The 23499-nt window shown below is 48.4% G+C and overlaps 2 protein-coding genes across 6 annotated transcripts; one reads left to right on the plus strand and one right to left on the minus strand.

The window, feature by feature from the left end:
• Nucleotides 1-59: 59 nt before the first annotated feature.
• MEST (mesoderm specific transcript) lies at nucleotides 60-8195 on the minus strand. Of its 3 annotated transcripts, none has more exons than XM_050913490.1 (11): nucleotides 8057-8195; nucleotides 7291-7370; nucleotides 6759-6836; nucleotides 6191-6327; nucleotides 5790-5848; nucleotides 5483-5523; nucleotides 5109-5179; nucleotides 4443-4544; nucleotides 2630-2706; nucleotides 1979-2042; nucleotides 60-1519 (listed from the first exon to the last, which is right to left on the minus strand). In XM_050913490.1, exons 1-11 carry the CDS (start codon nucleotides 8169-8171, stop codon nucleotides 1402-1404), a joined length of 942 nt encoding a protein of 313 aa, XP_050769447.1. In that variant the 5' UTR covers nucleotides 8172-8195; the 3' UTR covers nucleotides 60-1401. The 3 variants fall into 3 exon arrangements, with proteins under 3 accessions (XP_050769447.1, XP_050769438.1, XP_050769428.1); XM_050913481.1 differs by having other exon boundaries at nucleotides 8018-8195; XM_050913471.1 differs by lacking the exon at nucleotides 4443-4544 and having other exon boundaries at nucleotides 8018-8171.
• Nucleotides 8196-9350: 1155 nt separating this feature from the next.
• Nucleotides 9351-21794, plus strand: CEP41 (centrosomal protein 41). 3 transcript variants are annotated; one of them, XM_050905103.1, is made up of 11 exons: nucleotides 9351-9384; nucleotides 10068-10131; nucleotides 11195-11242; nucleotides 15446-15507; nucleotides 16566-16635; nucleotides 17104-17245; nucleotides 18261-18412; nucleotides 18744-18811; nucleotides 19630-19744; nucleotides 19939-20154; nucleotides 20625-21794. In XM_050905103.1, exons 1-11 carry the CDS (start codon nucleotides 9352-9354, stop codon nucleotides 20771-20773), a joined length of 1119 nt encoding a protein of 372 aa, XP_050761060.1. In that variant the 5' UTR covers nucleotide 9351; the 3' UTR covers nucleotides 20774-21794. The 3 variants fall into 3 exon arrangements, with proteins under 3 accessions (XP_050761060.1, XP_050761068.1, XP_050761077.1); XM_050905111.1 differs by lacking the exon at nucleotides 19939-20154; XM_050905120.1 differs by lacking the exons at nucleotides 11195-11242; nucleotides 19939-20154.
• The last annotated feature ends 1705 nt before the right edge of the window (nucleotides 21795-23499 follow it).

A 23499-nucleotide genomic window follows, 5' to 3' on the forward strand; every position in this document is an offset into this window, starting at 1 on the left:
TCTGTCTGCTTTAGTACAGAAAAAGTAGCCCATAATGGCTGTTTACTCAGCAGAAGCCCCTTATTCCTAAAGGGATGCTATTAAATTTCAAACATAAGCAGTTAAAAACCACACAAAACCTGCAGAGTCTGCCAACCTGCAAATTTACAATATCTTGATGATTGTCTCCTCTGTTCCACACAGAAAATCAATGTACAGAGAGAGAGATTAAACTTCACCTATCAAGGCATATTCAATTCTCTGAGCCTTATGTCAGATAATACCAAACAACAGTGCGGCCTTTTCCTGGGCTCAAAGATGTGAAACATCCTGTATCAAAAGTTGGGAAGAGAGGGGGAAGGAGGGACCTTGCGGTGACTTCCTTGTGAGGGAAGTTCTGCGTCTCTCTGCTGATGAACTGGTGTATCTTTAGTTACCAAGTCAGGGTGAGGAAGGAAGGAATACTGTTTTAATGCTAATTTAACCACCTGTCCCAGATCCCTGTGGCTGGAATAGCTATTGCTCAGAACACTTTGGCTTTTGCTAGTGCCAGTACTGCATATTCAGCTTGCTCTAGTGAACCAGGTACGAGCCCGCCCTGGTAGAACTGCGTGCTACGGCCGAAGCTCCTGAGATAGTCCCAGGGGTGTAGTGTCAGTGAGCGGCTCTGCTTGTTGAACTGAAAATCAGAGAAACAAGGAATGTGGTGAAAACTTGAGGTTTAGAGCTTGCCTTTGGGTAACTGGCCATTAAAAAGAGATTACTGAAGACATAATTACAGTGCTTAAATGTCCCTTTATGGGTGCAGAGCATCATTGCCTATACTTTGGGGGATTACAGATCCAGCTCTCCTGCTGTATTTAGTGTAGGCAAACTCAGTTTCAAATTCTTCAGTCCTGACAAGTTGGCCAAGTATTATAACACTTAGCGGAGGGATATAATTTAAACTGCCTGCTCAGCAACTCAAAAAACAGACCAACATCCTTCTTGGGAATATGTGCATCAACCCTTGGCTGGCAGTGGTCCTGTCGACCTGTGGCACGCAGCATAGCCTAGCAATGAAGGCAAGTAAGGACTCTTGGACTGACGTACGTGCTTTGCCTCCCCTCAGGTGCCCCTGTTCTCCCTTGAGCCCTCCTGGCTCTAAATACAGAGACAGGCCAGTCAAGAAGCAAGGTGAGCGCAGGGCTGGAAGAGCTGTCAGCATCCTGTAACTCTGCTTAGGCTGACAGTTTTGTCCGTGCCTCCCTGCAAGCTAACCTTTTCCGATGCAGTTAAATCCTTTGAGCGTAAATGCAGCAGTTTGTCAGCCAAAGATTAGGGTGTTGGCGCAAAGTGTTGGATCTGGAGATAAAAAAAATCGAGGTTTCTTCCTGGCCCCAAAGCCTGACTCATAAACAGCGAGAACTGAGCTGCAGCAGCTCAGAAGGAGTTGATGAAGTTCAGATACGCATTCAGGAAGCCTGTCGGATCCTCCAGCTGTGGATAGTGGCTAATGTGGTCGTCCAGCACAGACACCGTGGACATGGGAAGCACCTTCCTGTTGGAAGAATGCAGCAAGGCTTAAGCAGAGGAACTACAGCTCGGCCCACAGCCAGCCAGATGCTGCCGGTGAGGAGGACAGTACCCTCTTGCACCGTTAGAATTCTGCCCATAACATGGTTTTGGGACAAAAAAAGCCTGTAGCAGCTACAGTTGACCACTCTTCCAAGCGCTGGATTTACTTCAGGTTAGTTTGGAGGAGAAGACTGCCTCAGTCTGATGTGGTTTTAAAATGCATGATTGATTTGACTGAGAATTGTGACTTTGATGCCTAAAATGGGGAAGCAGTTTCCAAACTGCGGAAGGCTCCGACTGAATCACCTGGCTGTGCAGGTTACAGGTGGGAATTAAAAACAGCCTCGATGAAAAGGGAATGGAAGGAAAAGTCTGAGACAAAAATCTCCCTCGAAATGAAACCCCAGTTGCGTATTCCCGCTTTGTGGCAGCATTGTCTTACTTGTAAAGCTGAAGAAACTCTGGGTGCGGATTCACAGGGTCCAGGGGCCCATAGATTAGATGCACTGCAAGAGAGAAGCACAGACAGAGCTTTTAAACCCAAGGACATCCCTAAACTCAGCCAAGGAGGCCTGTTGCAGACATGTTGCCCCCTCGCACGGAGCTTGGGAAGCTTTCAGCGGAGCACTGAGCAAAGCGGCTGCCAAAAGGGCTCCTGCTTCTCTGCCCTAGGGTCAAGTTCAGCCTCCAAACCTCTTCCTGCAAACACCAAACCTTTCCTTGACTGGTTGCAATTTCTCTTGAGCTTGAAAAGCACCTCGGCTTCCCTGGGGCAGCGGCTGGAGAAACCAGAGGCTGTGAACCAGCCTCTAAAGGAAAGTTACCTCTGCTCAGTGGAACAAATTCTTCTTCCTCTTACCTTAAGAAGCTCACAGCTCTCCGCTGTAACCGAGCCTTAAACTGGAGCAGGGAGGTTTGTGACGCTATCCCCCCCCCGCACAAACCAGATTTAAACCATGTCGTCCTCATCCGAATAACAAGAAGCTCCAGTGATTAGTGGAAGGAGCCAGCACCGCGCTCCAGTGCCTGCAGGCGAGAGGGGCGATTCCCAACATCCCGACCAGTAAATCCAAGAAAACACATTCCTACTCACATGGGACAGAGGTGGACATCAAAGCCCCAACCCAGCGGTCTCTGTGCTTCTTTCTCTGGTTTATGTACTGCAAAATACTGAAGAGAAACCTGTTGTTATGCAGCGGACGGTGCCTCGAGGTGCTGCACAGCCTGGAAATTGCTCTCGGGGTAATGTACACCTGTGCAATGAGACGGAGGTGGAACCTGCATCTCCCACGGACCACCCTCCTTGGGGCAGCAGCAACACAAAATCAGTCTGCTGACCATCCCTGAGCTTAGTGACTTGGTTTTTTTTTTTTATTTATTTAGACAGTCAGCAAATAAAAGTGCAAATGAGGTTGGGACACTGACTCCAGGTCTCGCCCTAAGTGCAGAGTCCAGTTCAGAGTCCTGCTGGAGGATAACCCGAGTTCATTTATGAAGGGAGAAACAGCTTGCAGTCTGGGGAGACGGGAGGATAAGGTTTGAATCCTTCCCAGCTGAGACGGAAGCAAATTTGGGTCCTCTGCTCCCAAATGCCACTGCCTTGGAAAAGGGGGTGAACCATCGTAACCTTTGTGCCAGGCGGTGCAAGTAAGTGACAGCGGGCTGCAGGCAGCTGGCAAAGGAGCACCGAAAGCTTGGTTGCCCCCAAGCCCCCTTAACAAACTCCATGCTGCTTCGCTTTGGGCAGCAGGGCAAAAAGTGGGTTTGCCATCGGATCTTACAAAATGCCGGGGCAGAAATCAGTCTGCTGAAAGCCAACGCCGAGGCAGCCCCGTCTGAGCGCTCCCGTGCACGGATCACAGGCATTGCAGCGGCTCTGAAACCATTTCAGTGCCCCACAGAAGAGGAGTCAGCGCTGAACCGCTGAGCGTGCAGGAATGCAGGAGAAGATAAATTGCACTGGTCAGGTCTTACAGTGAAAGTCGGAATTGCTAACAGCTCCTCAGCCTGTCTCGTCACCCCAGCCCGCAACTCGGGGTGACTCCGTGCTTCAGCACAGCTCTTAGGGGCTGAGGCTCACAATTTAAACGTCAGGTTCAAGTCAGTTGGGTTATAAAAAGCCTTGCAAGAACGGGAAGCTACACCAAATAAATGTACTGATACTCTGACACATGACATTTAAGGGGCTGGAGATATTTTGGCACTGAGCTTCCCATAACGGCTGCGCTTCTGACAAAGGTGACGTTGCAAAAATTTGCCACGACGGGCCTTGCCAAGTGGGCAGTGCATCAGGTGGTGTACCCATTGCTGGGCTTGGGCGAGTATCCCTCGTTATAAAAGGCAATTAGTGAGTGCCCTTTGGAGAGGCTCAGCTATTTGGTCTGGAGATTGTCCCCAGCGGGAGGAGAGAGGAGTTTGCACGCTGGGGGAGAAGGACACACGCAGGCCCCACTGAACGGGGATACTGAACTCACAACTACCAGCCTGAGGTCCTTCCAAAAGTCCCGAACTGGAGAAAACCAGATTTAGCTCCAGTTGTTAACAAAAACCCACAAATTCAAGCCCTTAACTTGTAAAGAAGAAAAAAAAAAACCCACGTTCTACATCTCCAGCGTTGTCCTTCTCCCACCATGTGCAGGCTCAGATCCTCCTGACTCCAGACTTCATTTACCTGCCTTGCATCATCCCAGCAAGAATCCCTGCTCCTACATCACACCCCAGCTCTTTTTTGGGGTGCAATGATGATCTGAGGCCCCAACAGAAGCAGCTGGAGGCTCTGGAGAGCCAGTGTCAAGGGACCTGGCCGAGCTCCGGTAACTTCCGAGCCGCTGCATGGCTCTGCCTGCAACCAGAGGGACGCCGCGGGTGTAAAACTAATCTCCATGCAGCAATTAATGGTGACGTACCTGTCAACAACGAGATTACCGTCGTTGGTCCGCACCGCCGTCCACATATCCCAGTACTCTGCCTGCGAAGGCTGCGTGTAGGGCCCGAAGACCGCCCCAAGCCTGGAAAAAAAAGAGTTCAGAGCAGCACGGCACCAGCTGTGTTAGCATGCGACTCAAAAACTAGCCGATGGCAAAAAAACAGTCGAGCGCTTCCAGCTTCCACTGCGAAACACGTGGGTGCAAGCGCAGCACTGCAAATCGTCCCCCAAAGGCACCCAGTGTTGGACTTAGCGGCCAGTCTAAAGGGCTTTTTGGAAAAAAAGAGGGTTTGCAACATCTGATAAAAATATATATCTGATTGCGCACCGTATGCAGAGTGTGGTTAGGGTTTTCATTGCCTCTGCAACGCACATGAGTCCAATACTCATGGGAGAGAAGGATTTCAGCGTACAGTGAAAAGCCGTCTGGTTTATTATTAGGCTGAAGCGCTTTGCCAACCTGGAGAGGGAATGGCCCAGAAGATCAAGGTCATTCAAATCCAGGGGGAAATCTCTCCTGCGACACTGCTGGGGGATCTGCTCACCTGCCAAATACCCGCTACACTAATTCCTACGTTGGCCCCCTCCCCGCTTGGCTCGCGTCCCCCGTACGGACTGTGCCCAGCGGCACGGAGACCCCACTCACCCTCTGGAGAAGAAAAAGAAGTTCATCAGCCGCGTGATGACGGGGGAGAGCAAACCCCCATCCTTGAGGATCTTGGGCAGAAGGGAAAAAAGGAGACAGCACTACTCGGTATCGTACAGATGGGGAAATCCTGCCTCCTCGGAGGGCTTCTCCCTCAGCTCCCCATATTAGTTGGGACACTCGGATGCGACGAGCCGCATCCTGACAGCCCCTGCCTTTCCCCGCCACCTCTAACGATGCCTGCGAGCAGCTCAGGTGCCATTACCCAAGCGGGAAAAGCAGCAGGCATCTGAGCCAGGTAAAACCCCAGACTCACGGAGTCCGACTTCTGCTTGAGGGGCGATTCAGTAGGACTAGAGGGGGTAGCAGCTCACCTTCTGGATGAACCGGGGGTAGTGCGTTTCGGGGAAAATCCCTGGAAGGACGTCAGAGAACAGAGTTGTAACGCTACAAGTGTTTTGCTCTCCATCTCCCAGTTTCTCCCCTTCTTCACGGTGCCATGAAAGGTGGCACAGGCAGCCCGAGGACTGACGCTCCCGGTTAATTACAGCACCTTAATTGCAATTTGCTTGGAGTTCGGGTGGTGCTTTCCCTAGGGTGATGGAGACGGGAAGGCCATCCCATCCCATGGATCCCCATCCCTCCCAGTCCACCCATCCCACCACGTGGGGCAAACCTTACCTCCATTGGATAAACATAGGCTGTTGATCAAGATGCTTCCAGTTTTATTGTGCTCATACCTGGGGACAGAAGAGAAGAAGGTGAAAGACAACTAGACCTCTCCAGGCTCCAAGAAGTGACGGACCAGCAAGTCAAATTAACAGCGTCAGATCATCTCTGCTCCCCTGCTGTCCCTGGCTTGATAAGAAGGAGCTCAGGAGGGCAGTTAAACATCCTGGCAGCTGGGATTTGATGGATGGGAGCCTCAGATCTGCCCACCATGGATGTGCCCTGAGACCTCCCAGCCTTCGTTACAGCTGTAGGTACAGGGGAAAGGGGGTTCTACGCTATGTCCTTCCACTTATCTGTTGGAAATCGTCTTGATGGGGACAACAAAGAGCAGCATCAGTGGTTGCAGTGACCTGTGCAGCAGCTCCTGTGCGACCGTATCCCCGTAATCGTGGGACAGGAGATTAATCCTCTGGTGGTGGAGGCCGAGGTGACGCACCAGTCCCTCGACGATACTGGCTTGCTCAAAGATGGAGTAGTGGTGGGGCCTCTGCGAAGCAAAGCAGGAGAGGAGCCACAGTGAGAGCCTGACCCACCGTGAGCCCACAAACTCCAGAATAAACACCCAAATGGAGGAATATGGGGTGGAGACCAGCAGTTTGCGACCCCAGACAGAACAGTCGGGATGTCCTGGGCCGGTAGCTACATCCACAAGCCCAGGGGAGCACTGCCCGTGCCCCAGAGGGATCAAGGTGTGCTTTGGAGTCACGTCAAACCCAAGTAAAGGCAAGATGGTGACAGAGCCAACGTCCACCGCGGACCTTCCCCATCCCTTCTGCTATTATAATGTCTTATTCCTTTTCCAGACCTAAATGGGAGAAGAAACTGGACTGCAAATGCCAATTTTCCGGGGATGCTGGCACGGCAGAACAACCTCTGGGCCAAAAGCAACTGCAAAAATCCCCTTCCCAGGCTACTTACAGGCTTGTCACTGAAACCGAATCCTACGAAATCCAGAGCAATCACCCGGTGAAACCGCTGGGTTAGCCCTTCCCAGATCTGGAAAGAGGAGAAATGCATTAAAAAAACGGCTGACGGGAGGGGAGAGAGGAAAAGTCTACGGCGATGCGCAGCCACGGACGGCCACGCTTCCCTCCGCTCCCCCAGACAGCACCTTCCAGCTCCGAGAAAACTGCAGGAGGTTGAAATTTCCCAATAAACAGCAAGACCATTCCACCAAAAAAGCCAAGAAATAGTTGTGGGTCTTTTCCTCCTGCTTTGGGCTGGAGTGCGGGAAAGGGCGACATGAAAAGAGCTTGGCTCCCGTGCAAGGTGTCGGGAGAGGAACAGGGCTGATATCCCGGAGCACGGATGTACCCCCGGCAGAAACTCCTGTGGAGCATCGCCCACCCTGCACTGACCCATCACCCGTGTCCGTCTGCTCGTCCCCGGGAGGGAGAAACCGTGGGGTTTGCTATCGACATCCAAACCCCCATGCACTCGCTCCCCTCACCTTGCACCAGTCGTAGCTGGAGGTTGGGAAGCCGTGCAGGAGGATGATGATGTCGGAGCTGCCAACGGCACCGGTCGAATCTGGGGAGGAAACGGGGCACCTCAGGGTCAGCTTCCCCCCCACACACACACAATTTTCTCCCTGTAAGACAGGCATTGCCGTTCGCCCTGCTGGGAGCCCAACCAGCAGCGCGGTGTTACCTCTCCCCCTGCTCCCCCAAAACCAAGCGTGGGTTTGCCTCACACCGCAGCTTCCCAGTGCCAGCGTGGCTTTGGAAACCCATCCAGACGAGCCACCGCGGCCGCCAGCACTAGCTACTTGATGCAAACCAGGGTTTTACTTAGCACAAATTAATTGCATCTGCCCCTAAGTTGCTACGATGTGTAACAACTGCTCCAGCAAAAAGGTTTTTCAGTATCTTTTCCTTGCTGTGATCTGTCGGAGGCTCTTGGGATCCTTCCCCGCCAACACCAAGGTATTGCCGCTGCTGCACAAGGACCAACCTTCACGGCTTCACCCAATTAAAACGTTTTGATAACGAACAGCCACACTGCGCCTGGATCCACGCAGCGGGTCCCCCTAAAGCCATTACATTTTGGGAGGGATCTGCTATCTCTCTGCCTGGCCTGGGGGACATCTCTGGGACCACCGAGGGGAGCAGAGCCCCCAGTCCCGCTCCCCACTGGGATGGACGAGGTGTCCCCAGGGCTCGGCGCGGCCCCGTCACCTCTGTAGAAGATGTTCTGGTCCTTGTAGGTGAAGTAGCCTCCGGAGGACCTCCAGGAGCGGAGAGCCGGGGAGAGCTTGGGGGGCGGGATGTGCAGGTAGATGGCGAGGAGAGGCACGCTCAGCAGCCCCACTTGCATCCACCACTCCTTCATCCTGCGGGAGAGAGCGAGGCGCCTGTCTACTGCGATCTGCCCCACAACCCCCACGTTCCCCCTAACCCACCGCCATGTCCCCAAAACCCCCACATCCCTATAACTCACCTCCAAGTCCCCAAAACCCCCACATCCCCATAACCCAACCCCACGTCCCCATAACCCACCTCCAAGTCCCCCAAAGCCCCGCACCCCCATACCCTGCATGTCCCTGGGGTGGTAGGTCCGTGACAGAAAGTGGTCTCTGCAGTAAAGGCTAGGGGGTTTGAGGGGGGACGTGGGCCCCATTTGGGGTCTGAGGGACGGATGTGGCCCCAGAAGGGGTCTGAGGGGGAGTGTGGCCCCATACAGAGTCTGAGGGAGGACACGGGCCCCACTGGGGGTCTAAGGGGGGACGTGGGCCCAATTGAGGGCTGAGGGGGGACATGGGCCCCATAGGGGGTTTAAGGGGGTGTATGGGCTCCATAGGGGGCCTGAGGGGGGACATGGGCCCCATAGCGGGTCTGAGGGGGTGTGTGGCCCCAATGTGAGGGCTGGGGGTCAAAGGGAAGCCAAAGGTTGGGAGGTGGGGTGCTGAAGCCCCGCCCCGTGCCACGCCCCAAGAAGCACCGCCCCATCACAGCAAGGCCACGCCCTCACGAACAAGCCCCGCCCCTCCAGGGGCCAAACCTCGCCCCCAGCAGGCCCCGCCCCTCGGGGCAGCACTTGCCCCCCGCAGGCCACGCCCCCCTCCCTGCCGCACGCCCCCTCCCCTGAGGGGGAGCAGGTCCCGCCCCCCAGCGGCGGTGGGCGGAGCCTCCGTGCCTGGCGGGGCCGCGGGGCGGGCGGGCGGGGGGACCGCGCGCGCCTCACCTGCCTCAGGTGCTTCGGCCGCGCGCCGCTAAGGCGCTCCGAGGGCGGGGCCAGCGCCCCGCCCCGCGCATGCGCCTGCCGGCCGCCCCGCCCCCCCACTTCCCGCGCGTCACGGCGCATGCAGCCGCGGCGTCCCCCGTTGCCCGGCGACGATTGAGCGCTGTCAGCCGCCCGCGCCCCTGCGCGGCGTCTGATTGGCCGCGGGCGCGACGGGCGGCCAATCGGGGCGGGGGTAGTTGCGGGGTGGGACGCCAGAACCGGACGGCGGGTGGGCAGGCGGGAGTGAGGGAAGGAAGGAGGGGAGCGGCGGGGCGTCTGCTGCGGGAAGATGTCGAGTAGGAGGAGTGTCGGGGACCCGGAGGTGGGATGAGGGGCCCTTCTCCTCGCCGTCACCCTCCCGCCGGCGGGCGGGGAGCGGGGAGGGCTTGGGGGTCCGGGCCGGAGAGCGGCGGCGGCCTCCTCTCCTGAGGTGGAGGCGGGGGGCAGCCCTGGGTGACCCATGGGGCGCAGGGTCCCCAGCGGCCGGGGCGTCCCTGGAGGCTGCGGGATGTGGGGACCGATTCGGTAGGGTGCCCGGCGGGTTAGGGGGGGCTCTCGGGGGCCTCAGTGGGCCGGTGCAGCCTCCAGAGGCGTCACTCGGGGCGGGGAGGAGGTTTTCTGGGGCCCCTAGACGGGGCGTGCTCCGGGTGAGTTGCGGGTGGAGAGAGAAAGAGAGAGAAAATTCGCCTTTTGAGGCTTTAAAGTGGGGATGTGGCGGGGGGGGGGGGGGGAGAGAGATATACACATATATATATGTGTGTGTATATACATATATATATTCCATATATATATACACACACATAAAAAATACGGAGTTGGAGATTCAGAGGTCTGTCCTTCTGCCTGAGAGCAGAGGCAGTCTGGGAGGATGCCTGTGGTCTCGCTCCTCTTTTTGCTGTCTCTTGGAGCTCTTCAAATTGCCTTTTCTGTTAATGTTTTTTTTGCCTTTAAAACAAATACATGGCTGTACATTGACTTCCTCTTATCTTTTCCTTTTTGAACCAGTATTTAACCAGGCGCATCCCTCAGAATCCCAGATACCAACATATAAAAACCCGCCTCGATACTGGTAAGTGAAATCGTTGTAGGGTAAAAACACCAAACGTGGATGCAGGAGTATACGAAAACATGCTGAATGTCTTAACTGCCTCTGTCCTGAGCTACTTTACCCTGGATACTGTGCAGCTGTGTCAGAACTCGTATCGCCATTATGATGTGTCTCACCTGGTGATGTCCGGCTCTGTTGTCACAGTTCCAATAGAAATTACTGATCTTGGAGTTTCCGTATGTGGGCTTTTCTTGTATAAACTAATGTTTGACAAGGGTGTAAGTCAAGCTAATTATTTGGGGGGTGTCTTTGGGGATTTTTTTTTGTTGTTAAAGTGGTTGAATTTTATCCAGTAACACCTGCCTATAGTATCCACACAAAAACGCTGGGGAACGGACAGCGTGGCCACAGTTGTGCTTGAAGCGATGTGTCGGAGGCAGGATTTGAATACCAAGGTCCTGATTTTAGCTCCCTTAGACAGAGGGCTGTAACATACTGAGTTTTAGGTAGTGACTTTCTGAAGGCGATGACTTTGTTCTCCAAAACATTGTCAAAACAACTTATGCTTTTGCGTAGAGCGGGCTAGGTGTGGAACTTGTAAATGGGAAAGGTGCTACAAGGCTGTTTTTTTGGAATATCGCTGTTCAAACTAGCCGTGTGGATACTTTTGTACCCTTTACTGAAAATCCCGTAAAATAAAACTCAGGTGTGTTCTATAGAAGAACTGAAACAGCGCTGTGGGTATATGTAGAAGATTTGAGCTCCTGCTGGTCATGAACATTTGACGTGACTTCCTCTATCCAGTACGGAGGCTTTAACCAAAGGACTCCAGCAAGTCCTTTGACTGACTTGGCTGTTTAGCTCGGCCTTCCTTGCAAGAGAAAAGCGCTAAGAGGAAAATCGTGGGACTTTTGATTTATGGCTGCCTTGTATTGTCATGGTGAAAGAAGATCTACAACAATCATTTGTTATCATCGTCTGACCTTTTCCTTAAAAAAAAAAAAAAAAATTTAAGGCTTAATAGTGCTGAAGAAAATCACTAATAAAAAATTTGTAACAAACTGATTGATTTTTTTCATTACAGGAAACAGTTTAACAAAATACACTGAGAAGTTGGAAGAGATCAAAAGAAGTGAGTATCTGGAGAGGAGCAGAATGTAACTTGCAGTGGGTTAGTTCAAAACGGAAGTAGCATCGAGGAGCAGGGGTTGAATCCCAGGCCCTCCGTTTGCTTGGAAATCTCCACTCCGATGATTCCCACAGCCGTTCACAGGAACGAACTGTAGAAACACGCAGCAGTAGGATACAAAGATGCTTCTACCTTGACTCTTTGCTAGGGACCTTCCACTTTGTCCTGCGTCTTATTTCTCTGTCTCTCGCAGTGCTTTACAGGTTTCACTTGAGAAACCAGGCAGGCAGGTCTAGGAGTCTTTCCAGATCCTCCTTTGTGCAATTTTTGTTATTGAATGAACAAGAAGAAGTTCTCTGGACTAAGAAAACTAGACTAGACTCATCTGAAAAGACTCAGACTGCACTTCTGAGACTTTATTTCATTTTTAGGAAGCAAAATGATTGAACTTGAGATCTCTTACCTTTGTATAATTTTAGCATACTTAGATTTCTATCAGAATACTCTCAAGATAGGAAAAAGACAAGCTCATTCCTGTGTAACTCATTGATTTCACCAGAACTAAACACTGATGTTTTGAAGACTTTGGGTTGTTCAGGCTAATGAAAGCCTAACTGATTTTTATTTCAGTCTGTTTTCCCACTAAAAATAGGCTTTTTAAACAACTCTTTATTAATAAAGCTAATGTTTTACTACTTTGTTTTTCAGCTACTGTCCAGATTATTTTCACAGAGAGCCAGGAAAGCTATTAAACCCAAAAGCTGCATTTATTGATGTGAAAGAAAAATCATCCCCATTAGTGAGGATTAATTAGGATTTTGGATGTTCAGTTTTAGTTCTTAGACTCACTGTGTTCCTCTAAGGCTGTAGTGTTCATATTATAAGGGAGGTCACTAATCTGTCTCGTGAATATATTTGTGCTCGGCTTTGTGCAAAATGGTTCTTTGTTGCTGATTTGTTTGTTTGGGTTTTTTTAAACACCACATGTCTTTGAGGAAAATCAAAAGAGAAATGACCTTGCTTTCCAGACTCCTGTGTTGACTGACTAAGGTTTCCGTGCTTAACATTGGATTGCCATCGCTTTTTATCTGTGCTGAAAATCTTGTTGTATGGGTCTAGTTGGTTTTCAGTCTCTGCTGTGAATCTGATTTCGTTTCGTGTAGGAGTTCTTTTGTTTGATCGTGGTTCTGGAGTCCAGTAGAAACTTTCTCATTATATTTGTGCTGAATAGACACCTTGTGTTCCCAGTCAGTTTAGAAACTTCTCCCCCTTGATTTCTCATGGATAGATGACACCGTTTGGACACAACTTTAAATACCCAGTACAGTCAACTCTCTGTCTCTTGTGTAATGCGAGAGAGTGGGACTTAATACCGTGAGCCCACTGTGGAATCAAAAATAAGAGAGCTGGAACCACGATGATTTGTCCTTTGGAGGATCAACTTGAGGAGAGACACCGAGTCTCTTCCTTTTTCTCTGGTGTTGCTTCACTCATTTCCGAAGCCCTGAGGAGCACATCCTTCAATACGCAATAATTACAGCTTCAGACCAGTTCACTGAAGCAAAAAATGTCTGAAAATCCGAATGGACCTTCCAGGACAGAACCGGGTACGTCGTGTTGCTTTTGTAGTCAGAAGCAGCGCTTTTTCTGAACTTTCTGATAACTGCTGGGAGGCTCGCGCAAGCATTCAGATTGGTTTGCTCCAGGTCAGGCTTTGTAACAACAGTTTTGTTTTGGTTTTTCTTGTTGATAGAAATAATTTTGGGTAGCAGAGGCAAGATCTAGGTCATAAAGGCTTGTTCTGGGATAAATAATCCTTGCTTGAGATGGGCAGAAACCATCCAGCAGCCATATTTTATGAACACTGTGACAACAGTTCTGCTTTGTCAGTGTTTACATACATCCAGCACTTCATAAGCTTTGCTGCTTTTATTTGTCCTTCTAAATTAAGTTTATTTCTTGCTCTTCACATGACCGAAGGGCTTTGTTTGTCCGTGGCTGGGGAGTTTTAATCATTTGGACATGGGTTACATGTGGGTCTTGTGTCGGGCAGATGAAATGGGCTGTATAAAAGATAATTGTTGCTGTTGCTTTTGAGTTGAAGGGAAGCTTTAGCGACCTGAACTTGAGGCTTGAAACCAGGTGGTTTTGCAAGAACCGTGAGGGTCATTTTCAAGTTAATTGACATTCTGAAATCTAGTTTATGCACAGGTCTTGTACTTCAGACCCATGCTTTGAAATGCATAGTGCACGTTGCAGTACACTGGGATATTTTGGATGGGCTCCTTTTTTCTAAGGCCAGTTGTTGAGCAGCAAATAGGCACTTGCTTTGCAGCCTAATAAAAATTATATAGGGTAGGGTGTTGAATTTGGGAACTCTACGTGCTCTGAATGCTGAAAATTAGTTGGCCTACCACTTCAGAAACCATATTTAAGAGGGAAGGGATAGGAATAAAAAAATACCAGAGGTGAAAACTCACAATTTCTCTTTTTATGTCTGTCCTGCTACCGTAATGTGCCCGTGGGGCTGTGTACGGGGAGAATCTTGTCCGAGCAGAACGTCTGTCAGGAAGCGCGTGATCGCTGCTTCTATCAGGAGGAGAGCTCAGCCTCCAGCGTTCGCGTGGCTCCTTCTCTAAACACATGTCAGCTCGAGAGTTTCCATAAGCTAATTTTGCGGTAATTTTTTCCTGTGGTGGTTACAGGAATATGGATTGGAGCCCTTCCCCCTTCTCCCCCATCTTCCTTTGCTTAAGCTCATGGAGCATTCAGCAGATGGTTTTAGAGGATTTAGAATTGCTTAACTGGCTGGATTTGCTAAAGGTCCTGTAACTCCATTGTTAGCCCTCTTAGCTGAACAGCTGGAGAGAGACCAGTTTGGAATATCCTCCAATAGTTACTAAAATGGTTAGAAAAATGCAAAGGATTTTTCTTTTTTTTTTTTTTTTTTTTTTAAATAAAAATCTGTGACTTCAGAGGTGGAGCCTAGTAAGGGAGGAGGAGGAAAAGAAAGGAAGAGCAATTTTATTTTTTGAGAGAGCTTAGATTCATTAGAGCGTGGCTTCAAGAGCTGCATGCAGAACTCAGTTACAGCTGCAGTGCCTGACACAGGAGGAATTTTATTCATCTTCTTTGCCTTTCCCTGCCAGTCAGGATCGATCTTCCCCCCCGCCCCCCCTCCTCTGCTATCTTCTTTCTAGCTGTAAATTTCCCAAAGGATAAGGCTTCCGTTACTTCCCGTGGGAGGCTATTTCATATCAAGATGTTCCTATTGATACTCGTCTTAGCTTCCCTCTCCTACTACATACACCCTTTTGTTTCACACTAGAAGGCTTCTCTCTTCCTCGTGTTTATGCATCTCGAGTATCTGTATGCAATCAGACTTCCATCCTTGTCATCGCTTACTTAACGCTGTTAATCTCTGCTCTGGTTGTTTGCCAGTCATTCCAACAGACCGCTCAGTTTTCTTGCTACCTAAGCTTTGTCTTCAGGCTTAAGATTCAATTAGTCCAGTTTCTCCGTAGCAATTATGTGTGCTTCAAGCTGGTATCCATGCTGATCTGCTGTTCAGTTTTCTGCATTAAACAACTTCTGTCAGTTATCCATTCCTTTAGGTATCTGTATCAGCAAATTGTAGGAATCGGAATTTAATTGTCAGATAAAGTAAGAAAACCTGGAGCGTTTTAATCGGTAAGATTAAACATCCATATTTAGCTTAGTATTTGAAAAGACATAGTCTGAGATACAGTGCCCCTGTGCTCTGATTCTGCTGTAACTTATCCAAATTAAATATTCAGGTAAATTAAATATTCAGGTAAATTAAATCTTTTGATTTAAGAGGCTTTGCGACCGTAGCGGGCTTCAAAAAACAGCAGGCAAGGTGATAAATTCATGAAACTGCATCCTTGCCCCAGCAAGAACAGAAAACACAAAGTAAGACACATTTGAGTCTAAAAGCAACTAAATCTGCCTTCTCCACTTTAATCATATCTGGACAAGATCTCTCTCTATAACTGGTATTACTTTTCACAAAGTCTTCAGGTTTGCTGCTCTGATCCTTCAGCGCAAGCTTAGCGCCCAGAAATCCTGCCTTGCTGGAGAAGAGCGTCTATGAGAACAGCTGGGACTAAGCCCGTTAGCTGGTATTTGCAAAAGCTGGGAATTAACTGAAAATTTACATTGTCCTCTTCTGTTTTGTTTTTGAAGATTACAGATATAAAAAGGATGAACTGTTTAAAAGACTGAAAGTGACTACTTTTGCACAGTTGGTATGTATAGTTCCTTCTCTGGCCTCTGAAAGCTGTTACCTTTTATGAACAGCATTTTTGCTTTGTCTAAAGCTTTCTATGTAGTTATGTAGCCTTAGTGTGTAATTCTTCTGTATTGGCTTCTTCCTGCCGCCATAGATTTCCCTTCATAAAAGCAAACCATTCAGGCCAATGTTTTCAGAGCAGTCAAATGCTTTTAGTAGCAAATTGAATTTTGTAGTGACTCTGTCTTTGAAATTTCTTCCCTGTTTTTTTGTTCATTAACTTAAGAGGATCTTCAAGCCTCTTACAGAAGAAAAGGGCTATGTAAAGTAGCATTCAAATCTGATCTCATCGAGCTTTGTGTCAAGTAGTCACAGCCTGAAGCCCTCTCTAATAGCAGGTTTAACTGCAGAAGATGGGAAGGTTGTGACTTCAAGGCTTTTTGTGTATTTTTTTTACTTAAAAGTAATGAATCGAAATATGAAAAAATGGAAAGTTTGATCAGTAAATAAAGATGTTTACAAGTTGGTTCAAGAAAACTAGTAAAAACTAGAAGAAGGCAAGCTGTCTTCAAAGGAGAGAAGGAAAGGGAGGGTTAAACTTGGAGATATTGAAGGAGTGGGTTTCCTCAGACTCATATGTTTAGTTCCCCTGGATTGTAAAGACCAATCCTGTGACTCTCACTGGTGTGATGGACTGATTCAGTATGTGAGTGTCCCAGGTCTGCTCTCTCAGACCAGTTAACCGTGTGCGATTGTAGCCAGTGTAGCGTATGCTCTGAAATGTTTCAGTTGCAGCCAGTGACTGAACTTCATAAAGATCAGAAAACGTTTTGGTATTTGATATTGCCAGCACGGCATATCTGGCTTTTCTTTAGTCTAAGCTTGAGCATTCTTTTTTTTTTTTTTTTTGCTAGAACTTTTGTTTCATAAAAGGACACAGTTGCAGTAGAAGTTGCTTTGGGTTAAATGTGTTTTGGCTTGAGGATTGTTTTTCCTTAAGCTGATCCCCGCTGGCTTTCATTGACACCGGTGCATGCGTATCAAGGTATCGTCGCTTGCTTTTGTTTCCTGCAGGTCATCCAGGTTGCCTCTCTATCTGATGAAACCTTAGAAGTGACAAATGAGGAGATCCACAAGCTGGAAGGTAACAATATTTATTGTAAGCACAAAGAGAAAGAGCTGTAGATCACTGTCATATAGTGAACTGTGTCCTGACAGACATAGCTGACTATTCAGCAAGTCTTTTAATCAGGAGGAAAAATAACTTAACCTGCAGCCATTCCACTTTGAGAACAGAAACATTCCTAAAACAGAAAGGCTTGCAGATAAGAAAGGCCTTGTCCTGCCAAGTTGATTGTAGTAACTCAGTAGGTATCATGCATCAAGAATTACATTTTTATTGAAGTCTTAAAATAAGATCTTGAGCCCTTAAAAATCATATGGCTCTCTATTATTTTTAATATGAGGCTCTTAGTAAGTCATCCTTATAGGAGGATGAAGATAAGGCTGTCTTTAAGAGACACACTTTCTTCTAAGAATAGAAACTGGGCTTAAAACCTGCTTGTTTATTTCCTGCAGCATTTTAACTCTTTGTACCCTGTTCTCTCCCCAGATGGTGATTCTGCTGCTCCAGATGCAGATGCTGAAGTCACAGCAGGGACAAACGGGAAAGGAAGCCCCGATGGGACACCTAGTCCGGTCCTGTTCATAAACAACACAGGAGCTGGGGAATCCTATCGGTCCACGCTGCAAAGGTGCCTGATAATAATACACAATTTTCTTCCTGTCTTAGCAGATAATTATTTTCATCCAGCTAGTTATTCTAAATTGCTACTAAGTGGCTTTATATGGTATTTCTTATTAAAGCCTGATTTTGCAGGTCCGGGCGCGTGAGCGAGAGAGAGGGTTGGCAGGTTTTCCTGTCTGAATGAGTTTGGTTTGAGGCTGTAACCCAACACTGTTGCCACCTGATGAATGGCTGACAAGGAAATAATGTTTGTGGGATTCGATTCAGGTCCCTGAGTTGAAGAATCCATGTTATACACTGCTGTGGTGAACTCAGTAATGCGTCTTCCTGGTGATCTTAACAGATTGTCCCATGATTGAGAATAAGAGTCCAATTTCCAAACCCAATACGTCACTAGTCAAGGTCAGAGATAACAGGAAGACACTGTAAGAGGAAGCTTTGTCTCAGCCCTTCCCTTGCTGTACCCGTGCAAATGTTAACAGAAGAGTTGAGACACTAGCCTGACAGGCTTGGCGATCGTGTATCAAAGCCATCAATTTCGTGACCACTAAGAGTATCTGGAGGTTTCTATTCCTGTCCTGTATCCAATCTAGTGATGAAATGGGAAACCTCTGCACGGCACTGCTTGTAGATGGCTGACAGTTATTTAGTGAGTCTGACTTGCTGAGATCTCCACGTTGGCAGCTTCTTAGAATTATTCTCCCTCACCTCAAAGTCGCTTCCGACATAAAACACCTGGAATTGGCTGATCCAGAAGAGTATGGTACGTTCACATAGCAAGGCTGTACTCTGTTTATTTTTTACGTTGATAAAAATAAAATCAGTCTTTTATGATGTACTGGAAAGCCTGAAATAGAATCTCTCCATTTTTATGTGGTGTCTGGCTGTACTGGAACATAAATGGGCTATTGGAACATAATGGCTATTGGAACAGTTGATGGAAAAGCAGTCTGACCTGGTGAAGAGGTGTGGAAGTGTTCAGAGTGAGAGCTTGCACCATAACCTCCTCTTTCCTCTTGTAGTGTGATAAGTGGCGTTGGTGAACTGGATATAGAAAAGGACGCTCCAAAGAAAGTGGACGCTCCAGCTAAAGACATGCCTTATCCCGACTGCCCCTTCCTGCTTTTAGACGTACGAGACCGAGATGCGTACGACCAATGTCACATTGTTGGAGGTGAGGAGGCCAGAATCCCACGGCAGCCTAGTGTCAGCTGGGATCATATATTCAGCTCTGTGTCATATTCTGGCTGGCTTCATTTTTTTTTTTTTTTCCCCCTAAGGTGGGACATCACTTGGGTGCAGAATGCTCTCGGCACTCATCCAGTACGCCCATCTTTCCTGGAAAGGGATGAGGGGACCGAGCTGATGTTAATCTGTTAATTCCTTGTTCAGTGGTTTTTCAAGTCTGTTGAACTCTAACAAGTCTGTGTCAGTTGTATTCCAGGTTGTGTGATGGTTGGTGTATGATTTTTCTCTCTTCTTTTCTCTTTTTTTCTCCTCTGCAGCTTATTCCTACCCTATTGCAACACTGTCTAGAACCATGAACCCATATACAAATAGTATTCTGGAATATGTATCCTTTACATATAAAGTGCTGGCATAAAAAAAAAAAAAAAAAAAATTGGGGGGATGTTGATGGGGGCTTCCAAAAACAATTGGAGCTATAGCAGTCGATGTGACCGGGATAATGCTTAGCCAACAAAATCTGGGAATTTCAAGGAGAGTGGGAGGGGAGATCCTTTGCGCTGGCTGTGATTACCTGGTGCGGCTCCGCTGCCACCATCAGATGCCGGATTCTAGTTCCTCGAGGCTGTAACACCTCCTGGCTCCAGTGGGAGCTGCCTGAATTTGGCATTTCTTGGGATTTTGACTCCTGGAAGGCAAAGCCATACTTGGGCACCCGTCCCCCGCTGTTGCTGGAGGGCTTCTTGAGGGATGCATTGGTCAAATCCTTTGGCTTCCTCTCAGCACCTTGATGGGGATTGGCTTTTCTCTGGAGGACAGAAAGAGGATTATTAGCTAGGATTAGGCTGATAATTTCCTGGGTTGTTAGCTTGTGAGGGCTGCAGGGGAGAGGGGAGGTTGTAAACGAAGGTGCTTCTTGCTGTTGCCTGTTACTAACCAATCTTCAAAACAGTGGTGGACATTTGCTGCAGGGGACACACTCCAGTGGGGGTTAGGCTGTGTCCTTCCAGCGTCTGGCAAGCCCCAGCTACTGAGAAATCAGTTTTAAATCACAGGTGCAGGAAAGGTATTCCTGCCTGATACTTGCAAATCAAGTAGGGAGTGTCTCAGTCTCCAGTCCCATTTGTTTGTGTCCCTTCTTCTTTCTAAAAGGTTTTAACAATCACCTTAAATTACAAATTAATCCTTAGCTCTTCTACCTATCAGAAAAACGCACACGGAAAAATTATCATTTTGTATGACAATGATGAGAGGTTAGCCAGCCAGGCTGCGACAACCATGTGCGAGAGGGGCTTTGAGAACTTGTTTATGTTATCTGGAGGTAAGCGGGGATGGGCAGGACTCCCTGCGATCTCGCGTGGGTGGATCGAGAGCAGAGAGCAAGGGTTGCATGAGCTGGAGATGGAAAAGAGCTGGATGCTCAGCTCTGTCGAGTGTTTTATTTGTGACTGGTAAAATCACTGATCCCATCTTAGCTGGTGGTCACTGATAACGTGGTGATCTGTATGTCTGCAGGCCTGAAGGTCCTTGCACAGAAGATCCCAGAAGGTCTGATCACCGGCTCGCTCCCCATGTCCTGCCAGGTGGCAACTCCCACTGGATCTGCCCGAAAAAAGACCTCTCCCAAAGTGCCACCCGCACATGCCGAGAATAAATGGAGATTTTCTGCAGATGATCTACAAAAGATAAAGTACTACCTAGAAGAGGAGCACATTCCTTCCGACACTGCCAGTAAGTCTCCAGGACAAATCCTGCAGCCGCTTTCTGTCGCTCTCGAGCCTGCCGTGCAGCAGTTCCCTGCTTTGCTCTATTCTTTCCGTGGGACTGCTGGGAGAGGGAGAGGTTTTTTTCTAAACCGACTGAGAAGATCCACCAAAACCTGTGCTATGCCAATCCCAGAGGACTTAAATCTTATATAGCTACACGATGGCAAAATCCTGGGTCTGCTGAGGGTGGCCATATACCATTCTGCCCACTATATTTAAATGTCTTTAGGTTTTACTGGTGATCAGTAGGTTCTTCAAATTCTTAGGCCTGCACAGCTAGATAGAGACTGCCAGAACCCTGCACTGAATTATTCGTGGGTCTATATGTTTACAGTGAGAGCTGGAGAGCCAGCAAGGGGCAACAGATCATTTGTGTGTCCTTGTGCTCTGTCACGCACACAGCTTCTGATCTTTGTGTGTTTTTTTTTTCCACAGGCCGGCTTAGCCGTGGTTCTTCAGGCCGCGATTCCAAGGTGACAACCGTGAGGAGCAGCCCCAGTCTCCCCAGCACCGCTGGCAACGTGGGATCCCTCACCGCCCGCTCGCTCAGCAGGAGCAGCCTCCAGAACAGGCCATGGAAATAAGCAGCGGTGTCTTCTTCCACTGAATAAATGAATGTCCAGGTTCTGGGAACCCTGAGCGGTGCAGCCCGTTTGTCGTTTTAGGAATCTGCAGAGAAAAGCAGCAGTGGTATATACATGGCAGCTCGGGTAAGGCTGGGGGAGCTGGAATGGTTGGTGTTTCATAGAAGCAGGAACGGTATCGCTTTGGCAAGGCTGACCTTTTAGGTACAGTGTCAGGACAGAGTTGATATAACTGATTTTGTAGGGGAGGGAGGAAACTGGTAGTAAAGCCTGTGACCAGTAGAAACAGTTCTGCGAAGCTTGTAGTTCAGATGAATGAATTTGTGTCTGTAACGTACTCCTTCTGTGCTGCGCCTGGAACCGCAGACTGTGCGAACAGGAGAACACGTGTGAGGGTAAATGGGCCAGAAATCATCTGTGAGCAAAAACTTCGGTGTTTTGTAGCAGAGATACAGACATTCAGCAACTTGCCAAAATGTTGGAGAGAGGATTCCATGAGGTTTGGGGGTTTTTTTAAATTTTATATTAATGAACAGAAGTATTTGTAATAAAGATGTTTTTGGAAATAACGCCCAGCGTGGCACTGTAACCTGAGAGTCATGTTTGCTCGTGGACAGTTTGTGAAACAGTTCTGTATTTTTAAAGGTGAGCTGGAGGAGAAAATAACTTGTGTTTTCAGTCTTTTCTCCCTTGTTGTCTGGAAGGTGTGACTTCTAACTGTGCTTTTTCTGCTTTGTTCCTTGCCGTGGTTACAGAGAGCTACTGTGTGGTGATTTTGGTTCTAAATGAGATTAAATGAGACAGTAAGGCTGCCAGATGTGCTGAGCAGGGTTTTAGCTGACATATCTTAGGGCAAAATCATCTGCCGTGCCCCTCTTCTTGGTGTGCAGGCAGAGTGTCTCCTTAGTTCCACTGTGCACCGGTGGTTTGCTCCTTTTCTGTCTTGCCAGAGCAGATTGCTGGTCACTGGAGCTGCAGAAAGCGACGACGTACGTGGAGGAGCCAGTTCGCTCTTCTGCTGCCAAGGCTGACTTCCCTAACCTCTTACAGGCAGCTGCAAGTCGAGGTTAGGAGGCAGAGTGTCATTTTGCTTCATAAAATGCTTTTGTGATACTTGGAGGCAAACTGTATTCTTCAGTGGAGCCGCAAAGAGCTCTGCAGTTCCAGTGCCTGACAGAGGCTGGAAATTTATTCCCGGTTACACCTTTGCCAGTGTTTTTGGAGTAGCTTCTTTACGGTTAGGGGGGCTGAAGGGAAATTTTCTTCTGCCGTTTCACCAGGGTCCCTAAAACCTAGCAGGGACCATGAATCAGGTAACTGAACAGGGTGTGAAGATTTCATAGAAAACGAGTATCACAGCTTTCATCAAATCGGTGCTTCCACCGTACCAGTATTGGCTGGGTGTCCTAGAAATCATCTGAAACTACCCAGTGACAAAGCAGGGTTGCCTACTAGAGACATCGTAGGTGGTTACGGAGAGATCCTGCTCTCTAGCCTTTACCTTTTCCAGTTTGGCAGTTTAAGACTCGACATCCCTCAGCGCATTTATCATGTTTATTGTGTCTCCGTCAGTCTTAAATCAGAGGAGTGCTGATACGGGGACTGGCAGTCACATTCCGATGAGAGCCATAACCTCAGTCCTTTCCAGAGAAGAGCGAAGTGATCAGCAGGAACTTCCGACGCTGTGTCGGGATCCCCCAGAGGGAGAATAAGGGAAGAAATCAAGGGGCACAGGGCAGAGCCAGCATTAAAAATGTACCGAACAAAGTACTTCAAAGAGCTGACTGCCCCTGTGTGTTCAAATACGCATCTATATTTTTATATGTAACAAAATCTGATTGCAGCGAGGTAACTTAAAGCTCCCAGCTTCCCAAAGAAGTCCTTGGATGCTTTAAGTTTTACAAACCAGCTCGAATTTGCGCAAACTGTCCTTCCAATCCGTCCACTAAGGATCACGCGTGTCCTGGGTTTCCATAGGGAGAGTGTGTGTGTAAGTATGTACTATAAGAATCAGGCTGGTCAGGTATAAATATAAAAAAAATAAAAATACTAACGGGTCTGGTTGTGTCTCATTTCAGCCCATCCGTAGGAAGCTGGATGCGTCTCACTGTCTTACTAACCACTCTGCTTTCTTACCTTCCTACTTGATCACGCTTCCAGAAGTCTTCTTGTTGTTTTAATTGTAGGCGTATTTATTTTGAACGAAGTAGCTTGTCCTCCTAGGTCAGACCAGTTGGCTTTCCGTGGAACGGCAGCGTCACTTCTTGAGAGAAAAGTGTTTATTTAAGTGGTTTGAGCCCAAAGCAGGAGCCGCAGGGACCTGATTCTTGTCCGCACTCGTCTTCACTCGCAGCCTTGGTAAGCTGACTCGCCTCTTGGGGCTTTAGTTACTGAGTGGTGATGCTTTTAGGTGGCCTAATGAAATAAATAAAAGCTAAATAAAACTTTCAAAGGAGTTTGGTATTGAAGCATCACAGAAATACCACGTTTAGCTTTGAACGTTGGGGTATAACGTGGCTTACGCCACTGCATGGTCCGATCTTGATGTCCTGAGTCCGCTGCTCCTTCCTATAGAGCACCTCTATTTTTATGTCGTCGTGAAATAAAAACATTTGAATGAAGCAGCATCTCCTGCGTAATTCAGTTGGTAGCTTGCCTAGGCTGGTTGCCTGAAAAATGATATTACCTGTTTGATTTAGCTGAGCGTGGAGAGGGGAGGTGAGAGC

Source organism: Gymnogyps californianus, chromosome 1, assembly GCF_018139145.2.
Source record: "Gymnogyps californianus isolate 813 chromosome 1, ASM1813914v2, whole genome shotgun sequence".
NCBI lineage: Eukaryota > Metazoa > Chordata > Aves > Accipitriformes > Cathartidae > Gymnogyps > Gymnogyps californianus.